This window comes from Carassius auratus, chromosome 18 (assembly GCF_003368295.1).
Source record: "Carassius auratus strain Wakin chromosome 18, ASM336829v1, whole genome shotgun sequence".
Taxonomy (NCBI): Eukaryota; Metazoa; Chordata; class Actinopteri; order Cypriniformes; family Cyprinidae; genus Carassius; species Carassius auratus.
In genome coordinates, this window is record NC_039260.1 from 10494371 (window position 1) to 10512325 (window position 17955).

The following is a 17955-nucleotide window of genomic DNA, read 5'->3' on the forward strand; positions in this document are numbered from 1 at the left end:
CTTCTTCCTAAAACAACTTTACATCTCATTTTTGGCTCTCTCCAATCGCCTGACTCCATTTTGGCATGCAACACCCACTTTTCACAATCCAATCATTCCCAATGGATGAAATCAAGTCCCTACCTAATTTTTTTCTTTAATGTTCTGCCAGAATTAAAACGTGTTATAAACACCATATCTTTTTTACTTAAACACACCTAATAAGTAACCTAATAAAGTTACTTTTTAAATTGCCTTTTTGTGGGCTACAGAACCTCACCCTCTCTTTAGTAACCCAAAGACCCATGGTGAACTGCTCATCCCTTTAGTGTAAATACAAGCACAAACACACACACGCACACACACTTACTCACCAGGCAGTCTGTTCATGTTGACCCCCTGGGCAGAAAGTCCAATTCCCATGTACCTGCAAACACCAATGAGAGAGGACAAATGTTATCTTTACTACAAATAAGGCCTCTGATAAACAATGAAACTGCATTTAATTCCAGTGTTGAGGGTAACACATTACAAATAACGCAAGTTACGTAATCAGATAACTTTTTTCAAGTAACTAGTAAAGTAACACCATTTACTTAGTTTTTTTATTTATTGACTGAAACGACTCCCGTGTCAATATTGGGACAAATCGAAAGTACAGAAGTGTTCTGTGCACTGTTTGAACATGATGTAGTTCTAGACTAAATGTGAATGTACATTAATTCTTCCCACTCGCAAAAAAACTGATTTAATATTCATCCAAATTAATTAAAACATTGAAATGCAAACTCAGAATATGACGCAAACCTACAATAATTTGCAGTAATAATCTGATAATGATTTCTTCGAAGTTGTGTGCGCAAAAAAGGGTCCAGGGTCTATCATCAATAGTGTAGAGATGTATAAAGCAAGGTTCACACAGAAGCACTTTTGTGTTAGCTGTGCTTTACACTACTGACAATAGCCCACAAAAGTTTGCAGAAATGTAATTCTTTTGGTCAACATGCAGTAAATATGTGACCAATTTGAACCTGTTGTGAAATCTGTGTGGTGAAATCTTTTACCATCACAAAATTTTGCCCATGAAAATTCACCAAATAATACATAAATGTGACTGCACCCTAACAAAATAAGTGCACAATCAAATTCATTGAACTGAAATAATTAAATTGGTGACTAAACTGAGTATAAGGTATTTTGGGAAACTTTTTATAAGTGCTAAGTGAGTCCTAAGAGAGAGTTTCACAGGCTTGGACCACAGTGACTAAAGGATGACTCTGCACTTTTCAACTGTTTTAGGAATGATCTGTGAGTTGCAGTTAGATGGCCTAATAGAACATGAGTGATCCAGCAGGAATATATTTAGTAATCATATTGCTAAGTGGTGACAGGAAAGGGTGGAACAATTTTCCATTTATTTTTGGACAATGACATCTTCAAACTGAAGGCATGACAAATAGTTACCAACTAGTGACTCAAGCATGATGCAAGGTCAGTGTTTCACAGCAATTACCATTCGGACACTGTGCTTTACATGAATTTAGCCACATTTCCACCACTGGTACTTCACCCAGGAGCTAGGGACTTTGGGCTGGTACTCAGTGTGTTTCCACCGCAGGAACCAGGATCTAAATAAAGTTCTGGGTACTTTCAGGGGCGGGGCTTAGGTGCTGAGCATGCTGATTGGTTGAGTTCACGCAGCGTTGTGATTTAAACTACCATTTATTCAGATAATTTTCAAAATATTACTGTTATTGTGTTATGAAATGTAGTTTTAAAAGTATTTCAGGCAAGAATGTAGTTGTTTAAAACTCAAATCTGTGGTTTATTTATAAAGACAGTGCCTATTTAAAAATGTTTAGCGGATTTTGGAGACGATCAGCCCCACGCGATCAGCGGGAGCTCAGTGTTCATGTATCGGCCTAGAGCAGTCTCACCTTGGCTTGTCCTTCTGACATTTGCCGCTGGCGCTGATATCTCTTTAGTGGTTAAACATAAGTTTGCTCTTTATTCAATTTATCCATTAATGTTAAAAAGAAAATAAAAAGAGGCAATTGATATAATATTTAGTTTCATTGTGCTGTGTAGGCTGTATATATACACATTTCCCTGCACTACATTTCTGCGGCAATTAATAGTTTTAAATTAAAAAGAAACGAGGCAGTGGTATTTTATATCAAATTTCATTTTATTGTAAATATACAGCGAGGAAAATAGCAGTAACCAAGGTGAGCTGACGTTATCAAATACGCTTCTGTTCACACTCCCGAGTCAAACTCACGAAATCCGAACTACTGAGGATGCAAGTCCGAAATTTCCATACTTTGTATTCAGAAATGCGTGCAGATCTACATCATGAGACTATTGTCCTAATCTTCACGGTACTTTAGACCGCGGGGGAAATTCAGAAAGCAACAGATCTTTTGGGGACAATAGTTCCCGAGAAAAAAAGTTCCTGGCACAATTGTTCCGGGACACCTCAGTGGAAACGAGGCATTTCAGTTTGTCATTTTGCTTTATTGATGGCTGAACTCAAGCTACATGAACTCCACAAGTTTGTGTAAAACTTACATGATCATGTTTTCGCAGCATGATTTGATTTTCAAGAACACCGAAGAATTATCAAGAACACCTAAACATCTGTTCAAGGAGTCACATGACCAATGTCACAAATTTACTAGGTGATTTATGAAATATTACTCATTAATTTTATCGTTATTTATTTTATTTTTTTCTAAGTCCTAAAATGTTCAATGTGCTTTCAGGATTATTATCCCTACTATATGTAAAAACAGATACCTTTTGTCTTCCAATTTTACCAGTGATGCAACTTTCTCTCAGTAAAACACTGTACAGAAATGCCACCAACCAGAAGCTGTTTGCACTTACCCATCCCTTCCTTTGCTTACGATCTTTACCTCAAAGTAGTAGATGCCACAAGCGGCAGGAATAGGATGGATGGCCCGTACAGATGCTGCATCTTTGTGGTTTTTTCCGTGGCCTAAAGCAAAACGGAAACATTGAGGGGAAATGAGTCACTGACCAAACACCCCCTCTGGTACAGATGCCAGTCGACCTAAATAACAAGGTTCAGAGAAATTTTTAGGGCACACACACAGCTAAGGATAGGTCATGAAGGTTGATGACAACAGCCCATTTTAAATGCTTATGTAAACAACCTACAAGTCTAAATGTCCAATAGGGGTCAGGTGAATCCAAAACCAACTATACTGGGCTTCCTTCTAACTCTCATTCCCACAGTTCTCCAGACCATCACCAACATGAGACAGGTTCTACTGCTTTCAAAAGCACCAAAGAAAAACAATGTTAGTCCACCTCAAAATTACAATACAGCCATCATTTAAACACCCTCATTTTGTTTCAAACGTGTGAATTTCTTTCTTCTGCCGAACACAAAATAACATAGTTTGAGAAATGTCTTCTCTCAGTACAATGGAAGTTAAAGGTTACCAAATCTGTTTGGTTACAAAAATGCTGCCGTGTTGTCTTCTGTGTTCTACTGATGAGAGAAAGTCATTCAAGTTTGGATGACGGGAGGGTGAGTAAATAACAGAATTTTCCTTTCTGAGTGAAGTATATCTTTAAGTAATTCTTCTTAATGTTGAAATACTCCCTCCTAACCCATTTTGATGCGCAGAGAGATCTATAATTAAGCTGAGGTTGTATTCACAAAGAGTGTAAACAGTGTAAAAGTGTAAAACATTGCTCTGTTTATTTGAGTGGTCCGGGACATGTCACCTTTCGGCTCAACCAATGGCATGGGTTTGTGGTGGGACTAAATGTTTGTGAGCACACTCCCTGTCTACAGTGTGTTTGTAGATGAAACCAGTTTGGAAGGAATCATTTTTGCATTTCCATTTAGTGCGTTTTAGAGGGCAGAAATTATATACCGCACCTTTAAAAATTCCCAGTTCCATAAAGTCAGCATGAAAACAATATGACTGTTTTTAAGAGACTTTTGAAGTCTTAAAGTAAATGATTTAATCAGTGTCTACTTCAGAGAGAAAAAAAATGTTTTAACATCTTCTAAAAAAGACTTTCGTCCTCTGCTGACATCATCAAGCCCTTTGTTTTAGCTCCGCCCCTTCAGATGCAAAGGTCCATCTGGCAAATCCACTTTCATGATTATAGCCTACCTTATGGTTGAATAAATTCTCATACCGCTTTACTCAACAAGTCAAACTGAAATTGAACTACTCCACTTAATGTTGTCTTTAAAGTTAACCTCTAATGCACGCTATAGCTTCAATTCTTCTCAATACAAGTGTGAGAAAGGAAGTCGGTGAGTGTCATTGTCATCTAAGCCTCTATGTACCATAGCAATGTGCTCCAATCTCCTAATCCAGTTTCCTGCAGGTTGTAACACCTGGCAGCATTAATGGACACACAGTAATAGATTCTGTGAGGCCAGGCCTTCCTCCTGAGCCAACCATTCATTCAACTTCACTACACTTCCAAAATCTCATGTTTAACCCATCCGTGTGCATGAATACAGACAATTTGCCGTATCTTTGTGTTTGTGTGCCCCAGAACTGTAACATAACCCTCATCCAAAGTTTAACTGCAGGATCTGGTCACGGTGTATGTGTTTTGAAAAATAATAATAATAGTGTACTTAGCATATGTATTCTTCATTATCATCATCTCTGATTACTGTAATAGTATTAATCACTCATTTTTAGCTTTCCAAGTTCTGCTAGGAAGTCACAATATGTTTGTCTGCCAAACTCAGAGAAGCATTCATAAATCAAGAACACAGACAACGTCTATTTATATCCATGGCTCATACAACCAGAGTAAAGGCAGACGACCCTGTATGTCCAAATCCCCAACTCGCTCTCAACACACACACACACACCATAAACGCACATATGTGTGCACGCTCTTCTCCGCCCCTTGCTCACACACTCAATCTATTTATACATCATGCCATGACCAAACCATTCTAGGAGCACAGAACAGCAAGAGGACCCTGGGTGATTCTCTCCTTCTTTAGTTGCTCGTCTGTCTGTCCCTCCCTCCCTCTATTTCTCTGTCAAACATGTTTAATGCACAAAACACAAATGGCTTTCATACAGAGTCCTCCTCTGCAGTGCATAATCATAAGTCTGCTGCATCTTGCAGTGCTGCTCTAATCCAGTGTAGGACATATTTTATTCTATTTTATTTACATGCCTCATTTTTCTAATTTTGTAAAGGAAGAGCCAATAATCCCTTTAGGACACAACTATATAATTTTGAGACTTGACAAGAGTCAATCTCATAAAAATATTGTGGGTGTTTACAGGCAATTTTACATTACATCAAACGACATGTGAGGTAATGCAAGAGCTTCAAACAGTTTTCTTTTTTCAGGTAAATGTTTTTTAAAATGGTTAAGAAAAATCACATAGGCTTATTTAAATTTTGAATTCAAAACAAGAAACAAACATAATATAGAATGATTTTGATAGTTGTCAGTGACTGACTGTCAAAAAATATCCAGGTCATATTTCATGCTCCTCCAGCATCCTATATACATTCAGTGTATTCACAATGTATAAACTGTGATTTTAATCAGACTTACTATAATTTCAAACTTTAAAAGGGCATTAAAATAGAAACAATACAGCATTTATCCCTGTACATGGAAAGCAATAGAAAATTAAGTATCTATAAAGATAATTGTGTTTCCCCAGAAAGATATGTTTGATTTAACCTGCAGTCTATTAACCTTCTGTGATATTTTAGCCAGTGTAGAAGATTCTGTTTCTGTAGACTGAATTTTAGGTATCATCATATATCCTGCTCTGCGCTTTGAGAGAGCAGTGTGAATAGGACAGAACCCACCTCTTGTCTGAGATCTTTTTTTCTAACAATATTCCAAAGCAATTGACAGTTCTACATGAACAAATTTTTGATTTGTGGCCACAATATCTTTCATTTTTCATCCACGTTATGTCCAGGACTCTGCACATATTAACTTGAAATTAGCTTGTCTAACAAGCACAAACTGTGATAATACTGTATATGCCGAGCGCAGGGGTCAACCGATGATCGGCACCGATATTAAGTATTTTTATGGTTATCGGTATCGGTCATTTTAAAAAAGCATTTAAAGAAAGTTTTGGCATGGCCTTGTTACTTTTAATTTTTAAATTAACTAATTTTTTTTACACCTGACATATATATTGGTTCAAATTATCAGTTATCAGTCTACTTGATCTGTAATAATGACCAGCGCAATCTACCAAGAGCAGCATAAATTAGCACCTGCTTTAAGACATGCATATTTGGGCATAAAATAACGACGATAATGACGTTTGACGAGCCCAAACATAAGTAAATTGCATTGCGTGATTCATTTAAATTCTCTTCTCCCATAAATTTACAGAATTGCACAATATACAAAAAAATCTGTTGCTACTTCCTTTTTAATCGCGATTTTAATTGTCGTTAAAATAAATGTCAAAATGCGTCAAGCTGATGAAAAGCTGAAAATAATAATAATAATAATAATAATAATAATAATATCACAATGCAAACAAACTATATTTTATTTACACAAGTAAATACTATTTCTTAATTTTCTTTCTGATCTGGGTTGAAATATGACTGAAATTGTTATTAATTTCTATTATATTAATTTCTAATGAATATAAAAATAAAGAAAAAATGTATGTTATTCATTCACTCATATAAACATTCATAAAATATCAATCACCACCACAAAATTGCACTGCTCTCTGCTAAAGCTCATTTTCATAGTTAAGGGTTTCTCTGTCAAAACATCGAAGCAAAATGGTGAGAGCTGTATAAGGCTACAGCAGGCACCCATAATAACATCAGCGAAGCAGCAAAAAAAAAGAAAAAAAGAAAAAAATCTACAATATGATAGAACAAAGACACAGGGAGAGAAGATTGGGAGCGTTGTGCTAGTGTTAGCAAACAGGGTTTCACAGCTTCACAAAGACACTGGGGGAAATTAACACAATCTGGTGATGTCACCGCACCGACTGAACATGCATGATTGGCTCCTCAGACGGGCAAAAGCCCTCTATAGGCAAACATTACAATGAGCTTAAAGGAAACACCGTCCAACTGCCTAGACAGAAAATGGACAGCGGCCCACCAAACCACAAAAATCAATCCAAGCTATGCTAATCTATCTGTATCTATTTATCTTTATCATTAATCTTCTCACAGGAGGTGGTGTAAAAATAATATCTGCATGGGTGTAGTGCTGCAAAAGTCACATTTTATCTCCCCATTAACAGGCTCACGTCCTTGTCAGTGTGACGATGAGTAAAATGAGGTCCACACTGGGAACAAAGCTAGAAAATGAGCCTCTGGTGTCTTTTCCCCTCGTTTCATCATGCAAAGGCTTGACAATGTTTTACATGCTTCCTAAATAAAGATGGAGAGCCATGTGGGCCACAATGTAACATAAACATTGCACAGATTTTCATCACACTATTTGACAGCATATATCTAGTGTCTTTACTTGACAGAAACATGGTGTTACCTAAAATTCAGTCCACAGAAACAGAATCTGGTACACTGGCCAAAATAGCACTGAAGGTTAATAGACTGCAGGTTAAATCATTAACTGGAGCTGCTTTAAATATACTGCTACAAGATATATATAATGACTCTAGATTATACCAACAAGCCTTTGTTTGATCCTAATCTAATCACTGCAATCCTGCTTTGAGGATAAACGGACCAAATCAGTCAGGCTGACAGAACATAAAGAAACAAAGATCCTTAACAAGGAAAGAAATCAATACGAGTATATCAATATCATCTGACTCTTAAAAATCAAATTCTTGGCAAACATCCCCTAACATATGAAGTGGTAAACAAACCCGTAGCCTGGAATGAGATAGTTGCCAATGAGGTACAAGTTTGCACAGACACAAAGCAGTGTATATTACCAAAATAATGCATCGTTGTTCACTGATGTGTCAAAGGGGATGAACTAAACTATAAGGATAACCTTCCCACTGGGCTTGAGCATTGACACAAACAGCTGTCAAACAGAACACAACATGTAAGAAAAAAAAAAGGCTATATTCAACACACCAGTGACCCTCAAATTTTAACAGTCCTAAAGTATTGCACAACAGGCCTTAAGATGCATAACATCAAATTAGAATTAGGCTCTTTATAACAGCATTTGTGCTTCAACTAAAAATAACCAGGGAACATGTCAATAACATTTCAGACAACACAATAAAGCCTTTTTACAAACCTAATCATTCACATACATGCTACAACAAAAGAGCTCTTTGATATTATGACATGGAATATCACTTATTTACTTTTAATGGCTACTTTATAGTTCAATTAAATATCATACAAGTAGGCTTAACTGTAATGCACACTTGTTTGTTTTTAGTAAATGCTAATAAGCATTTAATCAGCTCACCTTCAGAAATCTAGAAAGTATACTAGCAACTATATTGTTCAAACTAAATAAATAAGGAGTAATAGCATTTAATGAATTATTACTGGTAAACTGGAATAGACACCAGCAACTATTACACTACATATTAGTAGGAATGGACTGTTGATATGTAAACTTCGGATTTCCATAGAATGCAACGGCAAAAACGTGTAATTTGTTACCAGGAACCATATAGGCCTAAGTTAATTGGCACTAGTGGGACAGCGACTAGGTGCAAATGACTAAGTTCTTGTAAATAATATAGAAGTACTAAACTAATAAAACATATACAGGTCACTACAGGATGGATGACAAGAATAATGTACGTCTAGTGAAATTAAAAAGACAGCAGTCACTGTTGGATTACTCGCCTGCAATATTTTTAAAACATACCCACTAAAAGCTTATATAAAACGTGTGAGTGCTAGTTCTTAAAAAAAAGACTGCTTTATCATGTATTCTCTAGAAGCATGTGCATAGTTGTTAAACAAAAAGTACATCTGCAATGTGTAGATTCACAGACCACCCTGAGGCGACTGGGTCGTTCGAAACGCCACAGCTGTTTAAACAGCTAAAAGTTAGTGTTTTGGAATTCGAATTCATTATTATGACCAATTCGGCGATTCGAAAATATTCGCTCAGATTCGAATCATTCGTCAGCAGAAATACGCACATGTTCGTGCGTCAAATACGCAACAAAAACATTTTCAACGATTTGTTTCGTGGTGAAGCGGCGCGTGTCCTTGCATAAATCATCTGATAGCGGATAACAAAACACACTTATGCAATGCGGAGTAAATTACCAAACAATTCATTGCAATGATGTAGCTGTTTAGCTGCCCTTACTGCCCTGCCGTGGCTAGCTAGCACCAGCCTCAACTAATTCACCGAAATGGAGTTCAAACCACAAGCTTGGCAAATCAATAATTTGAAGTTCTTGCCATGGCAATAGGTAAAACTAGGTGTCCGAGAGCTAGACTCCCCAACCGTGCTTATGCCCCAAGCTACTCTCTCTAGCCGAATTCAGGCATGATGTTTTGCTAAATGTCAACCAGTTTTGACATCCCTCTCTCTTTCTATGCAACAAAGCAAAAGGGACGCTAAAAAAGCAGTTCAAACTAGATCGGGGAGATTGCACATATTCGAGCGCATCGAGCCAACCAAGGCCTACGGGTTGACAGTTCAGCGCGTGCCACATCTGTATACCTTTGTAATGCACCCGCAGGTTATTCTGTGAGAGCCCGATGTAGCTGTACTTATCCTTGGGGCTCCAAGATCGGGGTAAGGGGGTCTCTTCCTCATTCACGGCCGGGTACAGCCGCTTCAAACGCTCGTTTAGCTCATGCTCTTGATAATTAAAAGCAGGATCTCCTGTTAGCAGGCTCCCCGCTCCAAGCTCTGCCATTTTTGCTTATGTTTTTGTATTCCTTCAAGTAATCCTACCCTGTTTTGCCAATCCGCTAAAAAGGAGAGAGCGCTAGACTCAGGAGAGAACAGCAGTGGTGAGCTATCCGCGGATCACAGCCGCTCCACAGTGAGTGTGGGTACTGTAGTTGAACACAAAGCCCTGCGCAGTGCACACTGCTCACACGAGGGAAGTGCTTTTAACTACACGACCCATGTAGGGGTTGTAACACGCAGTCTAGGATTTGTAGTTTTTATCACAACTGCTAATTATATAGTCTGAGCATGCATATACTTGATTTAGATTGAAAGTAAATCGTGTTTTTTTTTACATCTCGAACCAGTGGATTTCTTCAAATACGTGATGATGGAAATCAATTTCAATAACTTACATGTTTGCTATATCATTAATCTTTTTATGTAACATACTTCTTGTAATCCTTATCCTACACTGTTGGTCTGTGAAGATGTAGTTTGCTTTAATAAATGAATCTTAATAGTACTCATTTTTTTCCTGGTTAAACTATTAAAATAAAGAGTTAATTCATTGAACGTTGTTGTTTTTGTCCTTTTCTTTAAAAAATCATTTTAGGACGTTTCTATTTGGAATATATGTTTACAGTTAAAAACAAGTGCATAAAATTTAAAAGCAAGGAAACATCTAACCTTAACAAGACATTTTGTTCAACGAGTTAAGCACTCTACAGTCTAAATAACAGACGGGTTTAGAAAAACAAGTCACTCTCTGTGGTGTAATCCAGTCGCATTAGCCTTTACTGCCGTGATAAATAAAAACACAAATGTTATATCATACCAGCGAAGTAAGCCTTTTAAATATTCACCAAATATTGTACATACATATTAACACATACACGCGAATTTAATGCGACACATATAATGTTTTAGACGACAAGTCACGTTATTGTTTATACAGGCACACAGTTGGGCGCCTATAAACGGAAGGTCTTTCCTAGGGTCCATCGGTATCATAGCAACCACCTCCCAAACAAAAACAATGCCACGCTGCTGAAGTTTCGGTTGAGCATTCGCTGATAAATTTGCTGTGTATTATTATCAAGCCTTTTATTCGTCCAAATGTCGCTGAAAGACCTACAGCTGCCACCGTTGTTACACTCTGAAAGGCAAGATATAAAGACAGTTTTAGAATCGTTAATGTTGCTTATACACTAACTAGAAATGACTGCCTAAGCCAAACAAACCAGTGGAAGTCAGTAACTAAGGAACGCAGGACACTGCTAGTCAATGTGTAACTGACAAATAAAATATTTTTACATCAAGATATATTTAAAGTAAACGTATAAGTATAAAGTAAATTGTGTATTGCTATAATTGCCATTTCTTTATTATTTTCTAATGTTGAGTTAATAGGCCTGCCGTGTGACAACTTTTAACATATTTGAAAAAATAATAAGAAAAACATAATATTTTGGTAGAAGTGTCTGTTGTCACTGTTTGACCCAAGTTCACTGTTTGTTCCCAAGTCTTTCTGTTAGCAGAGGATCACAGCGACACATTACTAATGGGATATCTAAGTCAAAGTTTATAAAAGTAAGTTATAAACTGGCTAATTTAATTATAGAAATTCATATTCGATAGTATTTAAAATATCTGATAAGAGAATTATTTAGTAGTGTTTGACACCATCATTACATGCCAAATAATGCCAAACTTTAATTTCTTTCAGACCAATGCGGGGGAAACCTCTGGTAGCCTTTCATCCTGGCCTGCTGAAGTTACCAATCAAATTGTCCAAAAGCCCAGAGTAATAAAACATCATGGGTATGGCAAGCACAATACATAGCATCTCAGTGTCCATTCTAGCATTGCAGTAGTTGTAAAACGTCACCCTTTACCCTACACTTTTCCATGCCCATTGCATACTTTGATCCTTATGTCTGCATATATGTTGTTCTGCAGATCTCTTACCAAGCCTCGTTTCTTAGAGCAGCTGGAGTCTCATCTGAAGAGAGAATTAGAAGCTTTAGACACACATGGCTTCAAAGTCCAAGAGCTCAGACTGCAGGTTTATATCCCACTTTGTAATGGTCTCTTACTCTTTAGCAGACACGTTTGAAGTCTGTAAGATTTTTTATGTTTTTGAAAGATCTCTTTTACTTGATTTGCATTTACTTGATAAAACAACAAATATAAAAAAGAATAAATATTGCATATATAAAAAATCATAAATAATGCAATAAAAAAATTTTTTTCAATGTTAATACATTTTTAAATGTAATGTTCACATGATCTTAACAAAATGTAACATAATCCTTCAGAAATCATTCTTATGCTGATTCGCTGCTAAAAAAAATATTGCTTATTATTATCAATGTTTTTGTGGAAGACTCTGATATATATATATATATTTTTGTAGGATTTATTTGAAATACAATTCTTAAAAATAAATTTTAAAGAAAGCCTTTACTGTTATTTTTTCTAAATGCATCGTTTCTGAATGAAGTGTAAGTTTCTTTCTTCTAAAAAAACTTTAGAAAGTTAGTATACAGAGCAGACAACATATATTACACTGCATCTTACTTTCAAGTAAAGGGATGTTTAACTCTGTCCAAACAATCCACAAAAAAATAAATAATAATAAATAAATATATATATATATATATTATATATTTAAAAAGTAATTTTCAATACTACTATTTAAGAAACTATTTTCTTGCTTTTTCCCTGCCTTACAAAGGTTTTCCAGGAGGTGTTTGGATATTTAATTGAAGAATTTAAAACCTATAAGCCTATTTTCTCTGCCATCAAAAATGAGTATGACATCACATTAGGTATGTGCAATCTATTTATTATTTGTTCTAGCAGGCTACCACCATTTATAGTTTTTTGTTCCTAATTATACTGTAGCTAACTAAGTTATTTAATATAATGTCAAATAAATTGCTAATGTAACTCAATTGATCAAAATTAAGTCATGAGGAAAATAATAGATGTGATGTCACTAAACAAAGTGTTAATGTCTCTCCCAGCACATCTTCGTGACCAGATCAGGGATCTGCAACCGTTGCGGGCAAAGCTGGTGCTTGTGTCTGAACAGTGTGAGAAGAGGATTCTGGATCAGAGAGTACAGGAAAGAGATGAGCTCAGAGCTCTGAAGAAAGAGTGTCTGCGCCTGCAGCGTGTCATCGAGAGTATGAGAGGACAACAGACTGCTCTGCAGATTCAGGTGGAGTTCATTTATTATGTCTCTCCTTTTGTAGAGATCTGGCTACATTGGATTAGTCACTATTCTAAGTGATTAAAGGATGTTTCGTCAGTATTTGACAAATGTACAGTATATCGGTTAATGACAAGCATGACCTCTCAATGGGAAAGCTTTTTATATGGAATCATATGATCCCATTCTCTATGAGAAATTAATCATATTATGTTGGAGTTTCTCTCAGCATCTTATTAACATTTGAACACAGTTATGTGCTATTGTAATTTAAATTAGTTTATACAGTTTAAATAATTTTTATTTATCTTTAATTTATTCTTATTTCAGTTTTAGTCATTTTAGTACTTACATTTTAGTTAATTTATGTCTTTTATCTAATATATATATATATATATATATAGGGTTTATATTTTAAACCCTAAGGTTTTATATAAGATTCTTTATTTAAGCTTTATTTCAGTTGCTGAAAACAGTTGTTAATATTTTAATTTTAGTTGCCGTTAACAATCACAGCACTGCTGCTTCCATAAAGCATATATGACAATAGTAAATCTATAATAAATCACAAACTCACGTGTATCTCTCCCATAGGTTGATCACCTAAAAGAGGATCTGGCCACCCAGTATCAGCTATACCGGGATGAACGTGATGCACGAAAACTGCTCATCACCAGAATCAGCACAATGACCTCTACCCAAGACACTGAACATGATGATAACAATGAAGGTTATATTGAAGGTTACACGAATGACGATTAGTTCTGAAAACAATAAACAAACATGGAAACAAAAATTTCACTACTGGAATTTAGTGTATGAGAAGAATGAGCCAGTGGTAGGGTGACCACCTGTCTCAAAATTTAAGAGCTTTGTCACTCTTCCAGCAAAACGTGAGCAGTGTCCCGCTTTTACATTTTGTGTGTATTTATTATAATTTTTTGCCTGAAATTACAATTCCACTATAAGAAATATGATAATAAAAAATGTGATTGCCATTTAAAAATACATTAGTGCAGCAGTTATGTTATAGCTAGTGTGTGGAAAATAACAACCAAAGTATTCATAGAGAGGGATTTTTCTGCTGATGATAACTGGGTGGATCAAAGGAATCAGTGTGGACCTCATCAAAAGTCAATAAATACAGCTAAGCTGTATTGTTTATTTATTTTTGAAGATTATTATATTAGCCTGGCTGGAGCTTTCCACAGAGGTTTGCTTGCCAGGAGTGAGATGCAGTAGTCAGCAGGTCGAGTAGTGAGGAGGTGATTTGACAGAAACTTTGCTTGTTCCTCTCAGAGGATGAATCTGAGGATCCTGTGGTGGTGAAAATGGCTTTGCAGGTGTGTAGAGAGGACCTCACCAAAGTCCAAGTTGAGCTTAACCGCCTCCAAGCCGAATACAGTGATGTGGTCCCACGACGAGACTGGGATAACCTCAATCATATACATGAGGAGACTTTAATAAAGGTATGGAGAAAAATATATAATTTTATCGTTTTTTATAAATCTACTACATTACGATTCAAAAGTTTGGGGTCAGTGTTTTTTTTTTAAATGAATGAATAATTCTGTTCAGCAATTTGATTGCTGTTTGATTGCTGCAATTTGATTAAATTCATCAAACACCCCAGAGAGTAACTCTTAAACATCAAGAGTGAAATAATGATATGTAGTTAATTACAATATTGAATATGATTTCTTTCCATGTTTTAGCTGGAAACCTTACAGACAGACTTTGACCAGTTAAAGTCTGAGTATGACGCATTGCTTGAGGTTCATCGTCAGGTACTTGAGCAGAGTAACAGATTTCAAGGAGGTCTAGAACAGGGCTATTCAAATCTTGTCCTGGAGGGCCAGTGCACTGCAGAGTTTAACTCCAACCCTAATCGAACACACCTGAGCCTGTTAATCAATGTCTTTGGGATCATTAGAAAATCACAGGTAGGTGGGTTTGATCAGGGTTGGAGCTAAACTCTGCAGTGCACTGGCCTTCCAGGACAAGATTTGAATAGCCCTAGGCTAGAATGATAAATAAATAATCGTAAACTCAACTGATTACTAAACCTTATTCTAATCAACAGTCAGCACCTGCTGTGTTACACTCCAATCCGTCTGTGCTGCAACATGGCTCTGATAACAAACACATTGTTACAACTCCTAGACCAAACTGGGAACAGTGTTTAGGTAACAGTATCTGAATTGTCCAGGCTGTCATATGTTCTTTAAGCTTCTGTTTGAGATAATCTTCTGTAATGTGTGTTGTAGACATACTAGGAGGCAGTGAGCGATGTAAAGAGCTCTTTGAAGGTCAATCCAGTCAAAAGAGGATGGAGATCTTACTGCAGCAGATGAATGGCCAAAATGAGTTCTTCACTGGTCTTGTAAGTGTTCTTAACATCAAAACTAGCAATAGAGCACTGCAGTGATGCATATTTTTATACGCCAGCATGGAAGCTTTTGGATTACTGCAGAAAATATATTTTTTTTATGAAAAAAGTTTATGATTTTTACCTATTTTATCTGTTTAAGCCTAAATATAATAATGCATTAAAAATAAGATGCTAAATAAAGGCTATAAATGAATATCACCAGCTTTGCTAGGCTGAAATAAAGTTGTTTTCACAGGGTACATCCAGTGATGTCCCCATTTATCTACAGTATGATGGGAAACTTAAGAAACTTAAGCTCAAGAAAGCAGATGTAGTCAGAGTTATTAAAGACATCTGGAGGGAAAAAACCTCAGAGAATGAAAAGGTATGTATGGCATACCAATATCCTGTCCTGATTTGTTTAAACAGTCCCTAGTTATGAGTATTTAATGCTGTATTTCTCCACACTTTTCTCTTCAATGGAGAATGATGACGTCAGAGATCTGCAGACATTTCTTCACAGCTATCTTGTGGAACATTATAAGGATAAGGCAGGAGAGTGGGCTTACAGCTTGATGGAAAGCATTCAGAACAATCTTGAAGATGATCTCATTTGCCTTTTTAATGACATCTTGATTGGGAAGGTTTGCACTTAATCTAAATAATAATTTATGTAAATTAACAATTAAGTCCAATGAATGCAGGTTTTTCAGCTGACCCCCCCCCCCCCCCCCAGAATATCAAATGTTATATAAATGTTATATCATATAATATAATATGATATAATATATGATTTAAATGTTGCTGACTGTAATTGTGTGGCAGGTTGATGAGAGTATCTACCATGGACAGACTCAGCTGTTGTCTCACTTGCTCAAGGTTTTAATTCAAAGTGACACAACACAATGCGGATCACTAACTGTATTAGAATTTAGGTGAGCAGAAACTCTGAATTCCTCAGTTGAAAATGTATGATTGTCATCATTATTATTATTATTACATTATGTTTGCTAATTTTCAGTGAAGCATTGAGGAAGGCCTTCCCTCTGAAAGCAGATCAAGACATAGAGGAGCTGTTGGCGGTGGCCCAGACAGAGCTGAAGAGTAACGGAGTGCGCATTGCTTATCAGACACTTTATACAGAGGTCAGTTTGGATTTTTGGGCTACAACCTAATTGAAGTTGAATGTATCCAAGTTTGGGTTAATGAGATATGTTAATGTTTTTGAAAAGTCTCTTATGTTCACCGAAGCTGCATATATTTCTTAAAATATGCATTAAAAACAATATTATTGGAAATAAGATTATGATGTAAAATAACTTTCTATTTGATTGTAAAACAAATTCCTTTCATGGAAAAGCTGAGTTTTCAGCAGCCATTACATCAGTCTTCAGTGTCACGTGATCACACAAATTTATTTGAAAAATAAATCTTTTGTTAATGTATAAATGTCTTAACTGTGTCTTTTGATCAATTGAATGCATCCTTGCTGAATAAAAGTATTAATATCTTCAGAGAAAAATAAAATAAAAATCCAAAACTTTTGAAACGGCACTCCGTATATAAATATATGAGAACATCATGCTTTGTGCACATTGTTCCACTCCAGGACACAGATGGAAGACACAAAGAATTCCTGAGTCTAGTTAAAAAACAAGCTACTGCTGAGAGACTCCAGTACATCAGCGAGCTGAGAATGCAACTAGAAGGCAAAGGGTGAGAGATCATCATCTATCCATCCTTTACAAAATGTTATTAAAGATCTCCAATTAAAAGCCACATTTAACTAATCCTTTTTAGATTTCAATAATCATATTGTCATAGTTTTGTCCTGTTCTGTATATCATCAATTTAGGGAAGTGGATGCAGAGCACCTCAGGACTGCCTTCAAGATTATCGATCCCTCACTGGATCCTGAAACTCTGGACTGGAATATAAGTGTAGCTTTTCAAACAAAGGAGTGTGAATTACAAGATCAAGCTTTGAACACGGAGGTTTTGCTGCAGCGTCTCTCTGTGGCTCATGTAAATAGGGCAGGGCCTAAGTGATGACAGTTGTTATGTCAAGCACATTTCCAATCTTTTTATAGCACACTACATATATAAACCAAGCATAGCACTAGGGTATAGAAATACCTTAATACTTTAACGGTTTGCATTTTGTTTTATAATTAGATAAATCACATATCAAGAATAACACAATTAAAAATGATTTAAGTAGCCTAATGTCTCTGCGTGCTGCTTTATAGTAATAGATTACTTAATAATTATCAATAAATGGTACATTTTTATATATTTGCGTTTTTGTTTTTTGTAACGAATTAATGTCATTTATTATTAGCAATTTTCCACCTTTGTAAATGCAAAGAAGCGCTGCATTTGTAAGACTAACTGAACTAAAAAGAAATGTTCTGCACATGTAATTTTAAGAGCGTTTACAACCAGATCGTTAACAGAAGAGAAACTGGACAAATATGGTTTTTAAGGGACAAAACTTGTGAGTATTTAAAGTAAACTATTCTTGGATACACCTGCTGCTCGAAGCGCTAGTTCTAGA

General features: G+C 36.0%; 2 protein-coding genes across 7 annotated transcripts in view; one reads left to right on the forward strand and one right to left on the reverse strand.

The window, feature by feature from the left end:
• LOC113118422 (ran-binding protein 10) overlaps positions 1-10028 on the reverse strand; it is a 31590-nt gene extending 21562 nt beyond the window's left edge. The window contains exons 1-3 of one of the 4 annotated variants that reach the window (XM_026287569.1): positions 9872-10028; positions 2869-2980; positions 354-406 (exon numbers count right to left, since the gene is read on the reverse strand). In XM_026287569.1, coding sequence (XP_026143354.1) covers positions 354-402 — 49 coding nt within the window. In that variant the 5' untranslated portion in view covers positions 403-406; positions 2869-2980; positions 9872-10028. Of the gene's footprint in view, positions 1-353; positions 407-2868; positions 2981-3162; positions 3184-9634 lie in introns of those variants that run through there. The other 3 variants (XM_026287567.1, XM_026287568.1, XM_026287571.1) reach the window with 3 other exon arrangements.
• Positions 10029-10819: 791 nt separating this feature from the next.
• On the forward strand, positions 10820-17620 carry tsnaxip1 (translin-associated factor X interacting protein 1). Of its 3 annotated transcripts, none has more exons than XM_026287572.1 (17): positions 10820-10974; positions 11335-11401; positions 11538-11632; positions 11771-11876; positions 12549-12642; positions 12841-13037; positions 13623-13770; positions 14328-14497; positions 14744-14815; positions 15112-15214; positions 15296-15411; positions 15656-15784; positions 15885-16043; positions 16225-16334; positions 16421-16544; positions 17009-17115; positions 17255-17620. In XM_026287572.1, the coding sequence occupies exons 1-17, from the start codon at positions 10928-10930 to the stop codon at positions 17445-17447; spliced, it is 2037 nt and encodes a 678-aa protein (XP_026143357.1). In that variant the 5' UTR covers positions 10820-10927; the 3' UTR covers positions 17448-17620. The 3 variants fall into 3 exon arrangements, with proteins under 3 accessions (XP_026143357.1, XP_026143358.1, XP_026143359.1); XM_026287573.1 differs by having other exon boundaries at positions 13623-13758; XM_026287574.1 differs by lacking the exon at positions 15885-16043.
• Positions 17621-17955: the final 335 nt, after the last annotated feature.